Here is a 21,705-nt window from a genome sequence, read left to right as displayed (position 1 = left end):
ATACAGCTCTCTCCCAGCTCTGACAAGGCATTCTCCAGGTGCATGCTCTCATCCACCCACACTTGCAGATTTCTGCCTGAGGGGGGAAATCAATAGAGAAGAGAAGAACAACACAGCTAGGGGTGGGGGAAGTGGAGGAAGGGATAATGCAAATATGAGAATGGGATTTCTATTCAGGCAGCCAGCAGCAGACTCAAGTGAGGAAGGAAGAAATGTCACTCAACGCCAAACAGTAAAACGCATTAAGAGGAGAATGAATTTTTATTTACAGGAAAAAAGTGCCCCATCTTTGGTTATCCCCATCTCTGTCTTGAGCCTCATTTGCCCATAGCCCATGGAAGCAGTGCCTCCTAAGTCTCTTCACAGTCACCTTTTTCCCTTTGCAATTGTCTGTTCTATACAAGGTGCAGCCCCAGCTTCCCAAGATGGTAGCAAAGGGTCATATTTAGGCACCCTAAACAAGCTAAGCTGGGGTAGGTACTGTGCAACAGATTTTGATCCTGAAGCAGAGGGATGACATAAGAATGTCACTGGTGAGCAGCAAGATGGTTTGTGGCAAGAGGCACTTCCAGTCTCCTCCACATAACATCAGGTGCTGCAGGTGACACAGTGGCTCCCATGGAATCTGTTTGCACTCATCAGCATGTGGGGAGAATGCTCCCAAGTCTATTCCCTGCCTGCACCAGTCCCATGCCTGTCTCATACATGAACTCATAGGAGCCTGTGTACATACTGAGGACTGCACTATTGGTGCAACAGATGATGAGCCAGGGGTGCTGATGTCCCAGAGAGTTCATGCCAATTCACTATATTTTTGTCCTTCCTTTTCAGAAACCCAGACAAAGGGATCCAGTTCCTGATCTCCCGGGGCTTCATCCCAGACACTCCTATTGGGGTGGCACACTTCTTGCTCCAGCGGAAGGGCCTCAGCCGCCAGATGATTGGGGAGTTCCTAGGCAACAGCAAAAAACAGTTCAACAGGGATGTCCTGGAGTAAGTATGGAAACCTCTTCCTCTCCTTCCTGTTCTTTTATGGAGTTATCACCCACCCTGCCCTTAGCTGCACCAACAAGCACCCTGTGCTCCGTACCCCTCAATTTCTGTGGGAACTTCACAATTTCTACTCCAATCTGGTGCCCCTCATTGCATTTCCCAGCAATGTGTTTGCCTCTTGGTGTCATTTCAGTTTCTCCTTCCCAAAGGGCCTGCCATCATCCAGCTGGAGTTCAGCACCATAGGGGGTAAGACTAGTGATGCCAGGAGATTTTGTGTCTGAAGAAGTCTATGACTCATGTCTCACCCCATCCAAACAAAGCACACCTGTTGCTTTCTAGAAAGTGCTAAGAGAAGCAGATGAGAAAAAGCATTTGCTCCTTGCTGTGAGACCAGCAGGAAACAGCAAATGCTGTCTATGCATGTGGCTCCTTTGCTGTCCAGGTCTGTAATGGGTGGGTTTTTCAATTATTCCAGCTGCTCGATAAGGGAAATAAGAGGGCAGCTTGTTCTGTGGGTGGTAATAAAGAGGCTTGCACGAAGAAACCTGCTACTAATTAGTTTACTCTATAGTCACAGAGCATTGAGGAATATCCCCATTCCAAAAACTCTAGCAGACTGAGCCGTCTTTTTTCTCAACAAGATCTTAGGTTTCATACCTGCTTCTTTTCAGTAGCTGCTTTTGCTGAATTGTTCCCTTCAGTTCACTCACTGTGGCTACCTCCTGCTCACACAAGCCATGCGTCTCTCAGCCTACATCTCTCTTCTTTTTCAAGCCTTGCAATTTGGGCTACAGAATCCTGGGAACACCTAAGACCTATATATGCTACCTATGTCTGCCTATTGCCTTGCCTTTCATGTTGCTAAATATTGCTAACTTGTTATCCCTCTACTGTGAGCATCACAGGAGCAGAGTAGAAATGTTAGGCAGAAAAGCACGTTACCCGCTTTTCTGAATGTTGTTCAGGATGACAGGCTTTCTGCAGAGATGATCCTGGGGAATTGAGATGAGCCTTAATTTCCTGTTTGGCCCTGATCTACTTCTTGCCATACAGATGAGGGAGAAGGAGAAAGCACAGCTCTGCATGGTGTGAAGCGATAGGATAATGCTTCTGCCACCCTGAGAGCCAATGCAGTAAAGGCAGAGGGGGAGTTTTCACCAGAGTGTAAATGCAAGTGCTGCCATGCATGGTAATGTAACATGTGTAGTCATGGCGCAACAAGCTTGTTCAAAGACCTGTTTCCAGAGATGATCAGCAGTCAACTGGGTCTTTCTTTCATTAGGCAATAGCACAGTTCTCAGTGAGAGCTGCCTTTCTGTGAGGCACAGTCCTTTGTATTGCATCCATTGTAATATTTTCCCCGTCTCCAAAATGATAACTCTTTTCAGTTTCACAGTGGCTTATCTTGAAGCAAGCCAAAGAGAAATCCTAAATCCAACATCACACCACTCCTACTCCTGGGTAAAACGTAATTGAATCATCATAGAATCATAGAATAATTTGAGTTGGAAGGCACCTTAAGGTTCATCTAGTTCCAACTCCCCCTATGGAGACAAGGCTGCCACCCAGTAGGCTGCCACAAGCTGCCCAGGCCCCATCCAGCTGGGCCTTGAACACCTCCAGGGATGGTGCATCCACACCTTCTCTGGCCAAGCTGTTCCAGTGCCTTACTACACTTATAGTAAATAATTTCTTTCTAATATCTAATCTCAAGCTAACCTCTTTCAGTTTAAAGCCATTACCTTTTTACACCTATCACTACAATCCCTGGTAAAGAGACCCTCTCTACCTTTTCTGTAGGACCACTTTAAATACTAGATCACAATGACATCTCCCTGGCACCTTCCCTTTTCCAGGCTAAATAACTCCAGCTCTCTCAGCCTGTCTTAACAGGAGAGGTGCTCCAGCCCTCTGTCCATCATCATGGCCTTCTCTGGAATCACTCCAACAGGTCCATTCCCTTATGCTGAGGACCCCAGAGCTGAGTGCAGTACTGCAAGTGGAGAGTATGCCAGTTCAGCATCCAAATCTGGGCCCAAATTTAAAACTCCATTCCTGATGCAACTGCTGCTGCCTGTGGCTGCTCATTTCTGACCTTTGATCCAGCCCTATTTTTAATATGCTGTATGGGTATTGATTAGAACAGCAATGAAACACTTGTTGTCTCCAGTTTCTTCGTGCTGAGAGCTACAATTAAAAGTAATTGCCTCTCTTTCTCCAGCAGTGTGTGGGCTGCTTTCCCCTGACAGATACACTGCTGAAGTCCAAAGCCAGCCTCTGCACAGACAGCCTCTGCAGTAGCAATAGGCTAGCATTTCTGTAGTCTTACATTCAATTCCTGCAAATGACCGCGTTCTTCCAGTTCGTGTGTGACTATAGACTGTGTCAGCAGCACCTGGTAACAGTCTGTATTACAAAGCTTGATGTCAGTCTCCCAGTCTCAATGCCCAGGAGCTGCTGTGATGTAGTTGCTTGTATTGTCTTTGAATGTTGCAGGAGAGCTATTAAAGCATGTGGCCATACTCCGTCATTGCTTTCTGTTTCCACTGTACCTCTCAATGTAGCACTCCAAATGTATTATGAAGGAGTGTCCCTACTGTCCTATTTACAGATGGAGGAAGCAAAGCTCAGAAGTGGGAAGTGAGCTGTTAAGGTTGCGTCTACGTATCTTTAAGCAGCTGAAATCCAAATTTGGAGATCAAAGCTGTACCTGAGTGCTTTAAACAACAGATAAATTGCTGACTCATATTCCTTAAAGGGAAATGTAAAAGCAGACGTAAAATATACAAAAAATGCTCTACAACAGGAAAGAAAAGAATGAAAGATTGCCAAATAATTCAGCTAGTTGCAGCTGTGCTGTTTGCAGGTACTTTCTCTTGTGTATAAATTTTGAGCTTCTGGATAGCAGTGGCTGGCGGGTTTTGCAAGTCAGCTCTTGTGAGAGCTGTGTGGTCAATAGCTGCACACAACAGTGTGGCATGCATGGAAAAAAGGCATTGCTGGAACAAAATCTCACACAGGATTACCATCCTGGATGTTTAACTTGCATGAGGATGAAGAGGGTTGATAGAGGCTGGTAGGGTATGACACTGTGATGGCATTTTCCAGTGCTTCTGGGCTGGTCACAACTTCTGAGATGTTTGCATGTAAGTATAAGGCAACTCAAAGGTATTCTAGCATTTTAGGACTAAGTCCTAGTCTGGTTCCTTGTTCCACTAGTGTAACTAAGGAACAACTCCCAGCAAGTTAGCTCAGTAACACTGCATAGGTTGGGACAGTGTCTGTCTTGCAGTCCCGACATATACCTATGACGTATACCCATACACAAGCCAGTATTAGGAGACATGGTATTCCCTGGAGAGCACATGGCAATCAGAATAGCCTTTACATAGCTTTTGTTTAACTTTCCCAGTTCCACTCTCATTTCTGTGGCCCAAGTGGCCCTTCAGTTCCTTGGCACTGTTGGTCCTGACAAGCTCCAGTGCCTGGTTAGAATGGCCATTGGTAGGCACTGACCACCTGCAGTGAATAAGCCTGTGTTCAGGAGGAGACAACTCTGCTACTTCACATCCCAGACATGGCCTTGGAGCCTTCCTGGACCATCCCATCCCTCCCCAGAGCAATTTCAATTATTGATGTCATTTGCTGTGTTAGTTTAGCTTCCACTCGATGTGAAAACTTGTGTTAGAAAAGTGTACTGTAAGCACTGTTTCAATTGCAGCCAGGTTGAATTAACCCAACTGCTTAAATAAATAATGAGACAGCTTTTAAAACATCTGCAAAAGTCTCCAGCTCCATTGTGCATTTGGATACTGGGTAGAGCTGCCCAGGTTATAAATTCCAGACCCAGCTCTAAGTCCGGCCATAAGTCAATACTCTGCAAACTTCTCTTGGCTTCCATGGGTATGGAATGGGTATTTGTGGCCCTGCTAGGCAGGGGGGTTGGAACTACATTATCCTTGAGGTCCCTTCCAACCCGGGTCATTCTGTGATTCTGTGTGATTCTGTGGGTATTTGAGCTATGCTAGATGGCAAACAAGCCAACCACTGCCTGTTCCTAGAGTCAGGTAGAAGAGCTTAGAAGTGCACAGTTGAGCCTGGTGCTGTGAAGAGAATCCCTCTTTTCTGCCCACATAGTGAATGCAGAACTCCAAAGATGCATCATACTGTTTGCAAAGCCTCATATGCATGGTTAAGGGTGAATGAGGATAAACTTGGTACGAGGCATAAGCCCTTTAGTTTGCTATTTTGCCTTCTCACATCTGCATATCCAACTAATAGAAGTCCTTAAATTATATTCTCTTTTCCATCCTCCTATTCTGTCTTTCAACCTTTAACTGTTTTTCTTGGAACTCAGAAAATATATCCGGATAACTCACAGGTAATTACACACACCAACCAGAGAAATAAGGGAAAGAGTAGGGGATTTTTGAGAGTATATAACTGTAATTGGCAGTCATCCTTTGATAACACTAAACTGCTCACTTCTCTTTTGTTAGAGAGATGAAATATGTCATTTCCTCTTGCAAACAAGGCTTCAATCTTTAAGAGCAGGATTTATCTCCCCTATTGTTAACCACCACCAAGTTTAGTGTCATCTATCAATTTATGAATCCCTTTAGCCAGTGGAGAGACACAGGTCCCTCAAGAGTGCCATTTTTCTTTGTTCCTGTTTTGCCTGGACATCTAGCTTTTAAACATTTTATGTTACAGGGATGAATCCCAGCTGTAGCCAATTTTAAGCATCTGACAGAAAGATCCAGCACCCCACAGTAAGATCCAGCTTCTTCTCATGAGAATCCTGCCTGCAGCAAGATGGGACTCGTCCTAGGGTTTCAGCATCTGTCAGTCCAAGAAATACAGCTGCAGAGAGGGAGCCTGATCCATTAAAACTCTGTTCTGGTATTGGACAGTTTTCATCAAATCTACCTGTCAAATGTGACAGAAAAATCATATTGTTACTTTGAAAAAGTCAGGGCCAATGCACACATTTCTAGTAAGGTACAGCATCATTCTTACTTCTTTATTCTTTTCTTTTGTATTACATACTCAGATGCATTGTTTATTTGTTTGTGTGCACTCTTAACCCTAAGTTTATTTGTTGCTCTTGTTCTCTTTCATTCATCCTTCCCTTCTCTTTAGTTCATTGTTCTCCTCCACCTGTTTCTGACTCAAGAACTGCTTCCATTTATAGTTCATTCATGAGCAAGATAATGTGTGTGGTGCCGTGAACTGAGTCAGCTATGCTGCTGGTGTTGGATGGTTTGTACTCAGGCTGTGGGACTCCGATGTGCAGAAGTAGCTGTCCTGGTGCATTTGCTGTCAGTAGAGACAGGTGTAGACATTGAAGAAGAGGGGACAGTGTGCTGATCTGGGGGCTTGTTCCTATCAGACTGTAAGTTACTGTTAGACACATTCTCCTTGTTGGTGAGCAGCTCTCCTGTCTGTCAAGCCATTAGTGTCTTCTCTTTTTTCTCATGGGAAGTCAGAGATAGAGAAAAGTCGCTCTTATGAGTGTAAAAGCAGAGATGGAAACCCAGCTAAGAGGCTGTCTTTTATAGAAGTGTTAGCTTCCTCTGACTGGCAGAGTGAACTTGACAGGTTAGCCCCAGACTAGCCTACTTTCCCCTTCTCACTAAGGACATTAGAGAGGATCAATAGGGGACTTGTATTACAGGAGGATTTGAACAGCACAGTGCTGCTTCTTGTGCTGAGAAGTAGTAGATAATGATGCAATGGAAACAGAGAACAGAGAGAAGAACATGTTAGGCAGTTCTGACCTCCTGCTGCAAGCAGAGCTGTGGCACACATCAGAATTGTGAGCAAGAGTGACTTTCCCATGACAAGCTGCAAGGGTTGAAAGTACAGCTTGAACTTGCATGGATGCCTGGGAAATGGTTTTCTCTTGTACAGAGGCTCTCCAGGAGGGTGAATAAGGCTAGACAGGGTCTTGTCCTGCATGACCAAAGTGTCCAGAGAGGAAGCAACTTTCCACTTTGGAACACAGCTCTGTCCTAAGGCATGGCAGCTGTTTCTAACTATGCTAAAGTAAGTACCAACAGACCTGGGAGGGCAAGTAGGCATGGCAACCCCAGAGGAGATCAGGCAATACATGTGATGCTGTACCCCCTAGAAAGGGAGTGCAGCAGTTGCAGGCCATGATCTCCATTGTAGAGACAACTGTAGCATGAGGACAGCAGGAAGAGGTGCTGTATGGAGGGCAGGACTGGGACACAAGCCCCTGCCCGCTTGTGCAAGGAAACAGTGAGCCCTGCTTGCTTTTCTTACTGTGGGCCTTAGCTAACACCTGCAGGGGCAGCTTCCTCCCAGGGAGCTTGATCTCTTCCTCTGCAGTACTCCCTATGCCTGGCTTGTCTTCAGAAAGATCACAGGGATGCTGAGAAAAGGGATGGTTTTTATTAGTATTTCTGTGCCTTGTCTTAAACTTTCCACCTCGATGCCTTCCCCTGTATCTCCTCCCCGAGCATGGGCTGCAGGTTCATTACAGATGCTTTTAGTTGCAGCCGAGCTCATGCTACGTTGTCACCTGAGTGGAAAAGCTAGAAAATAGGTCATTATGCATGGGTGAGCAGATTCCAGCCCCACACGATACAGCTGCTTCCTGCCTTCTCTGAATCCTTTTGCCACAAGGCTTTTTTTGTCATGCTTAGCCCTATGCTAAATCCTCACAGCCCTGATGTCTGTGTGCCCACCAATTTTTGGGGGGAATCATGCCTTGCAGCCTAGAAGGCAGCACAGCCACCATGGACGTATCAATGGGGCAAAATGTTGCAAAGAGGATCTCACTCTTTGGTTCCATCACCTGACACCATGAATGCAATTCTCTGCATTTATGAGGTGTCTGACTTCTCTATGCATTGAGACAGACCAAGCTCCTCGTGAATACAGGTGTCACCACACCTGGTTTATGAGCAAGGTGTCAGCACCTTTCCCACTCACTTCAGCAACATGATCCAAAGGTCCAAAGTCCTTCTAGCAGGAGGAGATTTTGTAAGACTACTCTACTCTTGCTTTGTTGTCCTTCGGTCCTCCTGGTTGTCTAGGAATAGGCATCTCACAAGCATGCTGCTGTTTGTACTAGATTTAGCACATACACATAAGTTGCTCTTTTACTCCTTGTACACAGGGAGCCATCTCTGTGTTAACCTTTGTCTCTTCTTGGTCTCTTCACAATGGCATGGTGAGTGGTCTGCCCAAGTGGAGGTGTACCCACTTCCATCAGGACATCCTCTGGAGATGGATCCACCTCCATGAGCTCAATGTCATTACCTCTTTCCACCAGCTGCCTCTTCTTGAAAAGCAGATGCTTCATCCTCTGTCCTTGAAGGAAAATTTCTTGTACATCTCACACAGAGAAAGAATATCACTGGCTGTGCTGGCTCAGTGACTGGTATTCTGGATGCAGGGTCATTTTTACAGGGCTTGGAAAAGAAGGTGGCCATAGCTATGGGATTCTGAGTTTACCATGGTGACCAAAACATAACAGTTGGGTGCTAGGACCCATGGCTCTTTCTATGAGACGGTTGCAAGAATGTACCAAGAGATTTGGGGAAGGGGGGTTCTCAGCCACCCTGCAGATGTCTGGAATGGAGCCATCCTGGTGCCTGATAGTAGCAGAGAGGGGGCAAAGCATACTGACACTCTACAGGCTGCCAAAGAGGATACAATTATTAAAAACTGTTGAGTTTCAAGAGATGCCTCAGGCTGTACTTTCCCAGCCCTCACTCCCACTCTTTGAGCATGAGAAGGTGGCATTTCTGCTGCCCTGATCCTCAAGGGACAGAAGTGGGGAGGAGAGGATCTGATGTCCTCTGGGTGTCTGTACAGCAGGAAGGATCCATTGGAGGGCTGGTGAGGTGAGGTGAGTTGAAGTGAGGCTTTCCATATTTCCAAGTATGAGAAAGCCAGTTAGGGTTTGCTATCCTTAGCCTTTTCTCTCCATGAACACAGAATGGGCAGTTGAAGGTGAAGCCAGGCCCTCCATGGATATCAGTTGTGCCTCTTCATAAGTAGTTTGGGCAGATTCCAGCTCTTCAATCTCTGGAATAGGGATCTTGAAAAGAAAGCTTAGGTACAGAGACAAAGCTATGTAGGTGGCTATCCCCCTCTGCACCTCTTGCAACATGAAAGTGATCAGACTGTAATATTAGGTGAATAGGAAAGGGAGATGTTTGTTTCCTGTGCAGTGATTAAACTACAAATGACGTGCCAAGAAAATGTAGAGACTGTTGTTGAACAAAGATCTAGGCCAGTTGCATTTCTGGTGATGGCTTGCTGTACCTATGCTAACATGGTATCAGGTGATCCCATTGTGTCCCTTTTTCCTGGTTGTTTCCAGTGTTTTGCTTTCATGCCTTGTATAGATGCATGAGGTAGTACCAAATGTTAAGCTTCAAGCTGTCCAGTGGACTGATGGGGGCAGGTGTCACCTCTCATCTTGTATGTATATCTTTTTTGCCTGATACCATTTTGAGAAGACCTTTAGTGCAGATGACACATTTGATTCATTCAGTCAAGCTTATTTAAATTTGAATACCCTGGGGAGGATGGAGACCTCCAGCCTTTCTTGGCACTAGTTCCATGTCTGAGCACCCTCGTGGTGGCAGTCTTTTCCTTTTGCTTAACTGGCAGTTGTCGATGCTCCAGCATGAGTCTGATGCTTCTCATCCTTCCATCACTGAGCACCTGTGAGAAAAGCCAGGCTTCATCTCCCATGCTCCCAGTAGGCACTTGTAGTCAACACTCAGATTTTCCCTGAGCCTTCTCAAAACTAACCAAAAGGGGTTCCCTCACGCTGCCCTGGGATGCTGTGCATCCTGGGCCCTCCTCAGCCCGGACGATGGGATGACCCATACACTGACATTTAAAATGTAAAGGTGATGAACCCTGTTGTTCATTTCAGCTTTGCCTATCCAGGTCAGGAACAAGCCTCAGAAATTATCTACGGTCTACTACTGTTTTTGAGCTTGTGTTGTGCTTATGGTCACGCATTCTTTTATAAATAGGCTGTTCTTCAACTAGTCCTATGCAGTTTCTGGTATTGTCTTCCCCAAAACATTACAGAATCTAATATCAAGAGTATTTCTGTCTTGCTCTGTCCTTTAGCAAAACTTAAGGATAATTTCAGGGTCCCTATTAGCTTGATACATTAGTTACTGTGTCCTTTTTCCAGCACAGGGATGTGGATTGTGTGGCATCAGTAATTCAAGGGCTGCTCTGAAAGTAATGCCTCCTATTTTATTCTGTTGGCCCATGATGCCAGAGGCAGGTGTTGGTGGTATGGCAGTAGAGGTTGAACCTTCCCTCAGTATGCCATTACACTTTGCTGCTGTGTGACAGATGATAGCAGAAGGGTGGTCTGAAAAAATGATGTTGACACTGAAGTGAGTATGAAGTAAAGGTGTGGAAATGATTCTATCTATCTGCTTGAGTTTGAAAAGAACTATAAACAACTGACTTGCCTTATTTGTCCTAAGAGAGAAGAGTATTGACTTTATTATTTGTGATTCAGACTTGAAATAAAAGATGGCCATTCTGTGTGGAGGGGGAAGGATTTATCAGTGGGGGAGGATGGAAAAGATAACAGTGTAATGGTGGTGTATTGGTCTTCTGGGATGACCTCAGCAGGTCTTAAAGGTATGTGCAAGGACTCTTGCTTTCACACGTCTGGAAGCAGATAGTAATAGCAAAATCATTGGGGTCAATGCTGAGAAACATCATGTATCAGAAAGGATTAAAAAATAATAACAGAAGTCCAACTGCAGAGATGTTTGCAGCTGTGAACACAATAATGACTAACCAGAGAAAAACTTTTCTTACTATCAAAGCTAAATTCCAAGAAGCAGAATGCTTTGATGTCAACCCAAGGGACAAGTGAGTGCAAGCATGAGAAAAATAAAAATAACAAAGGAAAGGGGCACTAGAGTGAGTTTTCACTGCTGCCAGAATCAATTTGTGAGTGTTTCTGCAGTCCACCTCTTGGAGAGGAAAATGAAGAATTTCTGTGAGGTTTCCTCTGAGAGCGGCCCCATTGATTCTCTACCCTTTCTCTTGACTAGATGCTTCTATGCTTTGATTATCTGGAATTTGTGTAAGGAAGGAGTCCATGTTTCTTGTTTGAGATTATAACTACTGCATAGAAGATACTGAACACCCTAAGTTCAGACAGAGCTTTTGGTAAGGTACTCTGTAGGTGTCACTCCACTTAAGCAATGATATCTCAGCTCTTGAATGAACAGGGGAATGCCACAAGAAAAAGAGCTCTCTGAGCATTTGAATCTTATCCCTTGCCCATCTGAGAGATACAGGCAATAATTTTTTGTTCTAGCAAGGCTGCTGTTGTGACATTCAACAGCCTAGTTCACAAAATACTGCACAACAGCCTACAGCAAACTGCAGAACTGTAGAAAAGACTAATAGCAAAATCTGTAGGATATCACAGAAAGAAAGCAGAAGAACCTGATTACAGCATATGTTTTTATTAGCAAAAGCGTGTTTGGTGAAATTTCTGGATGATTCTAGCAAATGGAAGAATCTGGAAGGAAGCTAATCCCCTCTCCCTTTAATTTACTTGCTTCATCCCTCATTCTCTACATTCCTCATGCAGACCCAGATGACCCGTCTTTTGGAAAATTTCCTCCCAGCCCTAAACCTGGGATCAGTTTACCCTTTACAAGAGAAAGCCAAACTAAATGTAACACAGAGGATGAGAGAAATGGGATGAAAGGTAGAATTAGCACTTGAAGGGTGTGGAAGCAGAAAATGTGATTTTTTAATATATTTGTGATGTCCAGGTGGTGCAATTTTGTTGAATATTAGTGAGCTAGTATCTTTGTATTTAAGGAAGAATTTAAATAAAATGGAATTTTGGCACCTGTGAATTTCTTCGTCTTTCAGATATGATGTCAGATTTGAGAATTCATTTCTGGGAAAAAATAATACCAGACGAGAAAGTAAATGGTACATAGTAGCGCCAGTGGAGAACAGATTAATTCTGTCTTTCTTTGATAAATAATTGGTTTTCTAGATAAGGAACATACAGAAGATAATTCTAAATACTTCAGGAAAGTATTTGACACGAGAAATGGCTAGTTGAGTGTAGAAGAGAAAGATATTAGCAAAGGAATCATGAATGGGAAAGAGAATTGGCTTATGCAGACATTAGTGCCTATTCTGTAGAAATAGGAAGATGGACTTAAAGGAGATTATGAGGAGTTTCCTGAGCCTAGCGTTTTGGTGAATGTTTGTAGCAATGACCTGGACATAGATAAGAGGAATCTGCTAGCAAAATGTGCTGAATCCACATAGAGAAGGTATTTTACAAATGAAGACCAAAGTACCACTTGATAAGAACTTGAGGACTTAACTGTGAAGAGAGAAAGAACAGTTGTAGTAGATTTCTGAGATTAGCAGTGGCACTTCTGTAAGATGAGAATGTAAATGAGAAGCAAGAGAGGAATGATCCCCATATTTGAGGATGGCTATGAATTTCCAGAGTGCAATGTATTGCTATTGAGGGAAAGCAATACCAGTGTGTGAGGTGAAAGATTTTCTTTGCTGACAGGGTAGCGTGGCTCTGAATTATGGTGGAAGTAGAAAAGTTTGTGTGGAAAGAATAGAAATGTGTGAAATTAATAGTAGTTAGGACAGAATTATTTGTTGAGGATCCTGCTATCTGGCTAAATGGACAGAAACACCCTTGATCACACACAGAATCACAGAATGACCTGGGTTGGAAGGGACCTCAAGGATCATGTAGTTCCAACCCCCTGATGTTTCAAGCCAGCTGATGTTTTAGTGTTCTGTACAAGAGCTTCCATTTCACATTTTCTTTGAGGCCACATTGGCCTCTGGTCTTTACAAGTGTAGTGAATATTTTTGCTGCAGCATTTGGGTAGTAGCGAAGAGTGGAGAAGAAAGACTTGGGTTGCAAATGCAGATACGTGCTTGACTGAATGGAAGATGAGAAGAAGATAAGTACAGTGGATGCAGTCGGAGGATGGATAAATGGGTGGTAAACAAGTGTTCATGCTGGGAGGGAGTTAGGAATGGACAGTGTGTGAAGTATTGCCAGATAATTAAAAGAGGCCAAGACAGATTGATTTATCTCTGTATTCACACTGGTATATAGGAGTCTAAATGTCTATACCACTATAGTTGTCTATATATTTATAACTGCACAGATATGGAAAATACCAACATAAATACAGTGCTATCTCAGGACCTGTTCCATGGTATCTCCCTTGGAAACTCAACCTGAGCACCACACTGTACAAGCCAACCTGGCATCCTGCCTAGGAGGAGGTGCTTACAAAGGCTATGTCATGTCCCCTTCCCACAGCTGCGTGGTGGACGAGATGGACTTCTCAGGCATGGAGCTGGATGAAGCATTGCGGAAATTCCAGGCCCACATCCGTGTGCAGGGGGAGGCACAGAAGGTCGAGCGGCTAATTGAGGCCTTCAGGTAAGAAAGAGAGCCCTGTGGCCACACAGTTGCAACTGATGGAAGCAGAGAGCGTGCCCGAGGCAGAAAACATGCAGCACAAATGGAATGAATGGCCAGGGACTTCTCTTTTAAAGAAGCTGATTGTTCCACTGCTGCCACAGAGCCACATCCTTAATGGATGTCCAGTGGCATGAAGGGCACAAAGGGTCAGAGTGAGTCCAGCCATATTTGCCAGCAAATGACTCCTTGTTTATTGGTGACTGACAAGAAAAGCAGCTCTAGGGCTTGCAAGGATGCTGGGTTGTTCCCTTGTTGCATCCAGAGGAACCTTTAGCAATACAGACTGGAGTAGACACTAGTATTACCACTGCAGTGACCCCAGGTTGGGTAGTCTGTCTACTGTCATTTGCTCTTTTGGCTTCTGAGAACAAGAAACCTTTTAGTGGCCAGTTTCAGCTGTTGGTAGTAAACTGGCCTTTAGAGTGCTAGCAGTTCCTTCTCATTAGTGTGAGAGCTGGAGTGGAAGGAGGAATTTGATCCATGCATGAAGAAGTCATTGCTACCCTTGAGCAGAGGACTCCAGTGTTCTATGTTAAGTGTGTGCATCCCTCCTACTGCAGCCAAAGGTACTGCATGTGTAATCCAGATGTGGTCCAGCAGTTTCACAACCCAGACACCATCTTCATCTTGGCCTTTGCAATCATTCTTCTCAACACGGACATGTACAGCCCCAATATCAAGCCTGACAGGAAGATGATGCTGGAGGACTTCATTCGCAATCTGAGAGGTGAGCATCCCACTTGGCTTTTTTTTTTTTGCCCTCCTGCTTCTCTAAATCCTGCCCCAGTGAAGGGAGCAAAAATCTAGCAAAGTGCCTTTCTCCGGGGCTTCTGGTGCTCTCTGTAAGCCAGATGTGGAGTGCTTTGAAATGTCCTCTGCATTGCTGGGGAATGGGAAAATCTCTGCTTTGTCCTCTGCAGAAAGCTGTCCAGCCTTTTCACAAACTAACCATTTTCCTTGAGAGATGGTTTCGTCTTTAAATGGTTTTCACTGTTTGGAAGCAGTCCATTTATTACATTTTTCTGTTGTTCATCTCCATCCTTCCTAGACCCCGTTCAATTATGTTAAACAAGCCCTTCCCCTCCTTGTTGCTTTAAATATATGAACACATTTTTCTTCTATTCAGGCTAAATCTTCTTTTTCTTAATTGCTTGCAATTGCTTGCAGTAACTGTAAGCCTGACAGAGTTCATGCATGTATTACCTCTTAGCAATTTCTAATACATCAGTTTCCCAAATCAATTTTCTTCTACTTTTCAAGGTCCTTCCTTATCTCAGTAATAGGTTGTTAAAAGCATTTCTTCAGATGTGGTCACAACATACTCATCTGTAGAACCACCTCCTCCTCCTCATTTTCAGTTCTGCTAATGCAGCTCAGTATTGTTTTGCCTTTTTGACACGATGTCTAGACAAAGTCTAGTTTCCCAGCCAAGCTCACTCCTAGGTCAGTCATCTTCCAAGTGTTTCTTATTTCACATCTGCAATTCAGATCAACTTCCTTCAAAGTTTTCCCAGTGTAAATCTCCATCTAGAGCCTGAACTTCTATGGGCTCCTACTTGTTTTCTTGTCCTTACAGCTGTTCAGACAGTGAACACAGAGAATTCAGGCAATGTTTGCAAGGTCATGAAAAAGGGAGTCAGAAGAGGACAATGCCTCTCCATTCCTAGGCAATTCCCCAGCTGTAGCGTAGTTTGCCTCAGAACAGGGAGCTGGAAGGAAAGCAGAGAAAACCAGTGTAAAATGACTGAAGAAATTCAGTGTGGGAGGAAGGGCTGGCAATTTGTGGTGTTTGGCTCAGGGGAGGGAGAAAGAGAACTTTTCTGCCAGACTCTTCGAGAGTCAAATAGCAAAATTTGGAGAATTAGCTAAGCAAATACAAATGAGGAAGGGGTAGACCCCAGGCAGAGAAATCACATAGAATAGCAAGGAAGTATCATGCATAGGAGACACCACAGAAAGAAAATGTTGAAATTTACCAAGTATATAGGAGATCTGAGGCTTGCATTGGCAGGAGGAGCAGCTGGATCACATTGCAGATATCCTCTATGCCTAGCACTTCTAATAATAAGAGATCAATGCAGGGGTTGCTACTGAGTGGCCCAAGAAATATGAATGTGAAATTGTGGCAATAAAACCTTAGGGAACATATGGAAAGAAGCCACCATGCAGAGCAATGGAATAATGAAATCTTCAGCATTGGTATTAGACGCAACTGTCTCTGCTGCTGGTGCATTCTGTGTGCTAGACCAAGAAAGAAGACTCTCTAAACGAAAAAAAATATCTATTTCCTTTCTGTCTTCTCAACATTGCACTGAGCAGAGGCAGCAGCTGACTGTCAGGGATGACAGTTCTACCTTTTCCTTTTCTCCCTGCCTATTCTGCTCAACATTTTCTGTGTTTTGCAGGAGTGGATGATGGTGCTGACATCCCACGGGAGCTGGTGGTGGGGATCTATGAGAGGATCCAGCAGAAAGAACTAAAATCCAATGAGGACCATGTGACTTATGTCACCAAGGTGGAGAAGTCCATAGTTGGAATGAAAACGGTGAGCACCCATAACCCTGCTGGCACCTAATCACCCTTTTCACACCCATCTCCATCACTGTTCCCTGCTGTTTTCTTCTCCAACCCTCTTCTTTCATAATGCTTCCTTTGGTTGCATTTTTCTCTGAACACCTTCTCATTTGCTATCTATTTCTTTCTTAATTCTTTGGGATTTGCTTGGCCTGAGTTTGCTTTATCCAGTGCAGTAATGCCCAAGAATCTCATTGGAGGTCCTGCTTGCCAATGCAGATCCTGCCTGCCAATACTTCAGTGATAGCTCTGCAGTGCTCTGAATTTTCAGCCTTTTTGAGGTTGTAGGATGTGAAAGGCAAAGTTATAGGGAAGGTTACAAGACTCTCCAAATGCAGACTGTCCAGGAAGCACATGGGCAGTCCAGTGGGCTGAGAAAGGATGAACAGTCACTCAGTGACTTGTAGACAGAGGTATATGAAGATAGGATATGTGAACAAGTGGCTTGCCTACAGACTGTTTACTCCCCTGATTTATCCAAGTCTTGAAGGCTCTCTTTTGTTATGGGATCAGCAAGATGACTGATGGTGAGGAGTGGTTGTGAGGAAATGATTAGAGCAGGCAGAGTGGGCAGAACCTTCTTGTGCCACTGTCACCTGGCAGGTTTGTGTAAGTTAAGAGTGCTGGTGAACCTACTTATGGGCACCTTCCCATAACCTCCACACACTCTTGTGGATCTTCTGCAGGTTCTCTCTGTGCCCCATCGCCGATTGGTCTGCTGCAGCCGCTTGTATGAAGTGACTGATGTGAACAAAGTGCAGAAGCAAGCAGCTCACCAGAGGGAAGTTTTTCTCTTCAATGACCTGCTAGTGGTGAGTGTGCTTTGGCATTTAGGCAATGCAGTGATAAAACTAGCCTGACTGTCTGTGAAGAAATATAAAAGCAGTCCACAACATCGATTTCCCCCATCCTAAGGACAGACCATCTCCTGATCCATCAAGACCACAAGACACAGCTTTGGATCCTTCCCTGTTAACAACATCCCAAACCCAAAACTCTTCTGACCCTTGAAAAGACAAACTGTCATGTCCCACAGCCAAGTAATGTCATTGCTGTCTCTCATCCCTTTTCTACCAGGAAGGTTCTTTAGTGAGAGCAAAGTACATTTATTTGGCTGTTTGTACTATGCTAGGCAGAGCACTCCTGTGCACTTTAAAAATTTCCTGCCAGACGTGTTTAAACCACTACCTTTTACTATTGCAGAGGCTGCAGAAAAGTAGGTGCTACCTAGTGGAGCCTGAAATGCATACAATACTTTAAAAAGTGTCCCGCTCTAGGGATCTTGCTGCTGAGTTCAAGCAGTTACAAGGGTGAACACAGGTTTGCTGAGACAAGGAGGATGCAGTCAAGAAAGATATTCAGCTTTAGGCAGAAAATGCCTGAGTTAAATGTCTAAAGGAAACTGTGGATGTTGCAAAAGTAAAGCCAAAGCCAAGCCATTTTGTCCCAGAGGACTAGAGAACTTCCCTCACCTATTCCTCTGCAACCATTTGTGAACCTGGGGAGAGGGTCTATTCCTTGCTAGCCCTCCATTTCTTGTGATAAATCAGATCTATGATGACTAGTGCTGAGGGAGCAAGGGCAACACAGCATGCACATGTATTCTGGTTTCCAGACCTAGGATATTTAGTGAAAAAAAATTATCCTTGCAAAGTCAGACATATGGGCATCCAAAAATCATCCCTAGTATTCCTGGGGAACAGAACCTGAGGGGGCCCAGGGCTACACATACAGAATTTCAAAGTGTTGCTGCAAGTACAGAGTGCCAGGCAGTTTTCTGGGCTAAGAGTCTGTCAGTCACCAGGTGTTCATCCCATGTACAATTAACACAGCTTGTAAAAATCTTTTTCTTTTGTGCTTTGAGTAATTTGTATTGTTCTTGCTTCACTGCTCACCAGCACCCTGCCCAATGATGTGTTTGTTCCTCCAACAGATCCTCAAGCTTTGCCCCAAGAAGAAAAGCTCCTCGACCTACACGTTTTGCAAGTCTGTTGGCCTGTTGGGCATGCAGTTCCATCTCTTTGAGAATGAATGTAAGTCTGATTCTCCTTAGTAGCCTGAAGGGTTTGGCATGAAAAAGGAGAAGAAGAGGCTGCGTACCCCAGTGAGATCTTTCATCAGGGCAGGGATTCTATCAGGGTTAAATTGAAAGGAGAGAAAAAAACAATCTTGGTGCTGAGGACACTACTGTGCAAATACAGTGTGATGAGAAGAGGCTTCTCATATCTCTCTTGGTCTAAACATGGGCAGAAGGGCTGACCTTAATTTCAATGAAATGAGTTGATTTGTCATGGTGACAGGGAGGGCATTAATCTGGAAGAATGAGGTAATTGATCCTAAGGTACACAACACTTAGCTCTCAGGAGCCAACAGTAGGAGAACTTCGCTGACAAAAAGGCTGCTGTCACCTTTAGCTCCTCTCCACTTGTGTCCAAAGTCACAACACCCACCTCTACCTTTGACACTGAAAAAAAACAGGTGCTGCTGCTGCCATCCTGCAGTATGATGTGCTGTGCTGTGCTGAGATTCCTGAGATTGAAGCAGAGCCCTTGGAACAGCACCCACCAAAGCATGGCGAGAGGCCAGCCCTAGTCAGCCTGACCTTGATGGTCTGGGAATAGAGCCATGATGTGTCATGATTGAAGCTGGTTGTGTGGTGGAGGAATTCCAGAAACAGGCAGGCTTCCTGCTGGCAAAGGCAAAGGGGATGCACAGTGGTCTCAGGCAAGCGTGGCTTTATGCCTCCTGAGGGTTTTGTGAGCACTAGAAGAATGTGATGCAAGGAAGGAACACTGTAGCAGTACTGAGGCTATACGGAATTCCTTACATCCTTGCTCTGCCCTATGGACAGTGTAGGTCATCATCTCAATTCCCTGCCCTTCACAGCACACAATACTTTTCATGTTTCTCAATGTACAAAAGAACCATTTATAATTGGGCATTCCCACAACACATTGTTGGAGCTGGAATCTACTTTGAGTGGTATGATGACAATCCTGCAGTGCTGGCAAAGGCATTCTTTTATAGTCTGCAGAGAAAGAAAAGCAGATATCTGAAAGAACTTGTGATCTTAACAGATGAGACAAAACACAGGGTGGGGAAAGAGAACTGGGACACAAACAGAGGGAGCTAAGGGCTGGCAGAGAACAGCAGATTGGTCCTTTGACTTGTTTGGTAAAGATTTCTAATGAAGAGTATGGGGAAGGCATGGGAGCAGTAGAGAAGAGAAAGCATGACAGGTGAAGAAAGAAACTAAATGTAGACAAAGAAGAGGGGGAAGGAAAAAAGAGACAGAACCCACTTTTCAATGACCAAAAGAGAGTCCGGTCACAAGCTTAACAAGTTGTCTGCGTACCTTTGTTCTCCAGCTTCTGTTGGCTGAATCTGCAGCCACCTCCTCCATGCACACATCCTGATTTTTAAATCATAAAGCCTTTTATTGTGCTCTTTTCACTCTCAGGGCATTTCTTTTCATTTTCATTTCTGACAGAGTGTTTTGCCTTTTGGGACTACTAGGCAGAGACATGCAAACCCACACCCTTATCTTTACTGCACTCTCTGCACAGCATGATGAGTTCCCTACCCATGCTATGCTGACACTGCAGCTATGTTCCCTGCTGGTGGAAGTAGAGACTGGAGAGAAGTCCTGTATCTAAGGATATTAATGGCTCTGAGTCCTGCAGCCAACTTCTCAGGCTGCAGTTCCCAGAGGAGAAAAATTATTGCTGTTAAATCCTCTGCAGATTCAGGAAGACTTTGTAGTCTCATTTCTGTGCTCAGGTTCTTAGCACTGACCTTACATTAACTGTAACGAAGAGACAGAGGTTTTTGGCTATGGCACCACTGTGGTAGTGGTGGTAAGTTGCCTTGCTGCTGCACCTTGGCCATTCTGTTCCCTTGGAGTGTTGCAGTGCTGCAGATTCTCACAATTTGTAGTCTGACAAAATCTTAAGTTCCTCTGGACTGAAATTCTCTGTCCTGGAAAGACTGAAAAGCAGACTTCTCCAGCAAGATGCCTGCTGCCTCTCTCTTGTCCTCTCCTAATGCCTCTCTATTATTTTTACACATCTTATTCACAGATTACCCCCATGGCATCACACTGGTGACTCCAGTTTCGGGCTCAGAGAAGAAGCAGGTACTGCACTTCTGTGCTCTGGGAGCTGAGGAAATGCAGAAATTTGTGGAAGATCTGAAAGAGTCAATAGCAGAAGTGACAGAGCTGGAGCAGATACGCATTGAATGTAAGGACCTCTAATACAATTGAGACTCTGATGCCATCATACTCTGTGTGTATGCAAGGGAGAAAATGTAAAAGCAGTGGGTTCTTCAGGAACAGTGACAAAGAGGATGAGATGCAGAAGTCTTCCCAGGATTTTTCTTATGTTCACTAATAGAGTAAAAAAGAAGCCAGGTTTTCTGTGCGCTCACCAGCAGGAGAAGGGGAAGAACTACTTACGGTCCTTATCAATTAGAGTATATGAGACAGGAGACTTAAGTAGAGAAGTTTAGACTATCAGACCCAGAAGACTTCTCCATCTCATACACCTCTGAGTATGCAAATACTACCTGTAGATATCTGGGAAGTACAGGATAGATGACAGTTTTAGAAGAATTGTCCTCTCAATCCAGGGATATCTGGGAGAAAAGCAGTCTGTACTATGTCATTCCGGGGCCTGTCTTACACAGGGTAAGGTCCAGGTAGACCTTAATGGTGTTCCCATGTATAAACTGACAAGCCCAAGTAGCTCAACATCAGCAGTGCAGCAGTAACCTATTCTTTATAAATGCAGGTCATACACAAAGGTCTTATGTAAGATTCTCCATATTTCAACTTCTCTCCAGTTTTTGTTTCTCTCTTAGCTGTTTCTCTCTCCTTCATTTCTTGACAGACTCTTGTCATATTCTTACATTAATTCTTGCTGACTTCCCACATTAGTCCTTCAGTATTTCCTGGTTCTTCCATGCATTCCTCTTTTCACTCACTGCCAGGCATCTGTCTTGCAGGGGAGCTGGAGAAACAGCAAGGGGCAAAGACTCTCTCGCTACGGAGCAATGGAGCCCAGATAGAACCACAGTCCAAGCAGAGCTCACCAACAGGTAAAGAGTCAGCCAATTTCTTTTGAAAGAGCATGGTGCACTTTTCCTTCCTCAAACTAATGCAACACAGTAATGGCACTGTCTATTTCCTCCAGAGTCCTTTTTGCCACTTCTGCAATGGCAGCTTCTTTGTAGAAGCTTTGTGTTCTTGCATGCCAGCCAGAAACAAGTGCATTGACGAAAGGCTACCAACTCACTTCAACATCAAGACCTAAGAATAGGACCCCATAAGGGTCTCCCCTAAACTGCCATGCTGATGGATTGAAAGAGGAATTCAATTTATCTTGCAGTCAAGAGTCTTAGTGGGCCCTGTACCTCTTCCTTGAGCTTTCCAGGCCACCTTATGTGGGCCAGCTCTTGACTTGACGAACAGACCTCATGAATGAGATCTTTTCTTTTATTTTAAAGGCAAGAAGGATTTGGGGGAGAAGGTCTCGGACAGCACAGTGGAGGTAAGTAGAGTGCGGAGCAGCTGAGGTAAGTAATTCTCTCTCACTTCAGCTCTTCTCACAT

At 44.5% G+C, this 21,705-nt stretch overlaps 1 protein-coding gene across 9 annotated transcripts in view; it reads left to right on the top strand.

Annotated features, from left to right (window-relative positions):
• IQSEC3 (IQ motif and Sec7 domain ArfGEF 3) overlaps window positions 1-21,705 on the top strand; it is a 100,072-nt gene that overhangs the window by 71,116 nt on the left and 7,251 nt on the right. For all 9 annotated transcript variants that reach the window (XM_015865782.3, XM_015865756.3, XM_015865773.3 and 6 more), the window contains 9 exons: window positions 832-993; window positions 13,357-13,479; window positions 14,082-14,248; window positions 15,927-16,066; window positions 16,782-16,907; window positions 18,029-18,128; window positions 20,175-20,336; window positions 21,100-21,192; window positions 21,601-21,644. In XM_015865782.3, coding sequence (XP_015721268.2) covers window positions 832-993; window positions 13,357-13,479; window positions 14,082-14,248; window positions 15,927-16,066; window positions 16,782-16,907; window positions 18,029-18,128; window positions 20,175-20,336; window positions 21,100-21,192; window positions 21,601-21,644 — 1,117 coding nt within the window. The remainder of the gene's footprint in view (window positions 1-831; window positions 994-13,356; window positions 13,480-14,081; window positions 14,249-15,926; window positions 16,067-16,781; window positions 16,908-18,028; window positions 18,129-20,174; window positions 20,337-21,099; window positions 21,193-21,600; window positions 21,645-21,705) is intronic.

The sequence above is a fragment of the Coturnix japonica genome, chromosome 1, assembly GCF_054131305.1.
Source record: "Coturnix japonica strain WE chromosome 1, WE-NBRP24, whole genome shotgun sequence".
NCBI lineage: Eukaryota > Metazoa > Chordata > Aves > Galliformes > Phasianidae > Coturnix > Coturnix japonica.
The sequence above is the reverse complement of the archived record's forward strand: the minus strand, read 5'-3'. Positions and strand labels throughout refer to the sequence as shown.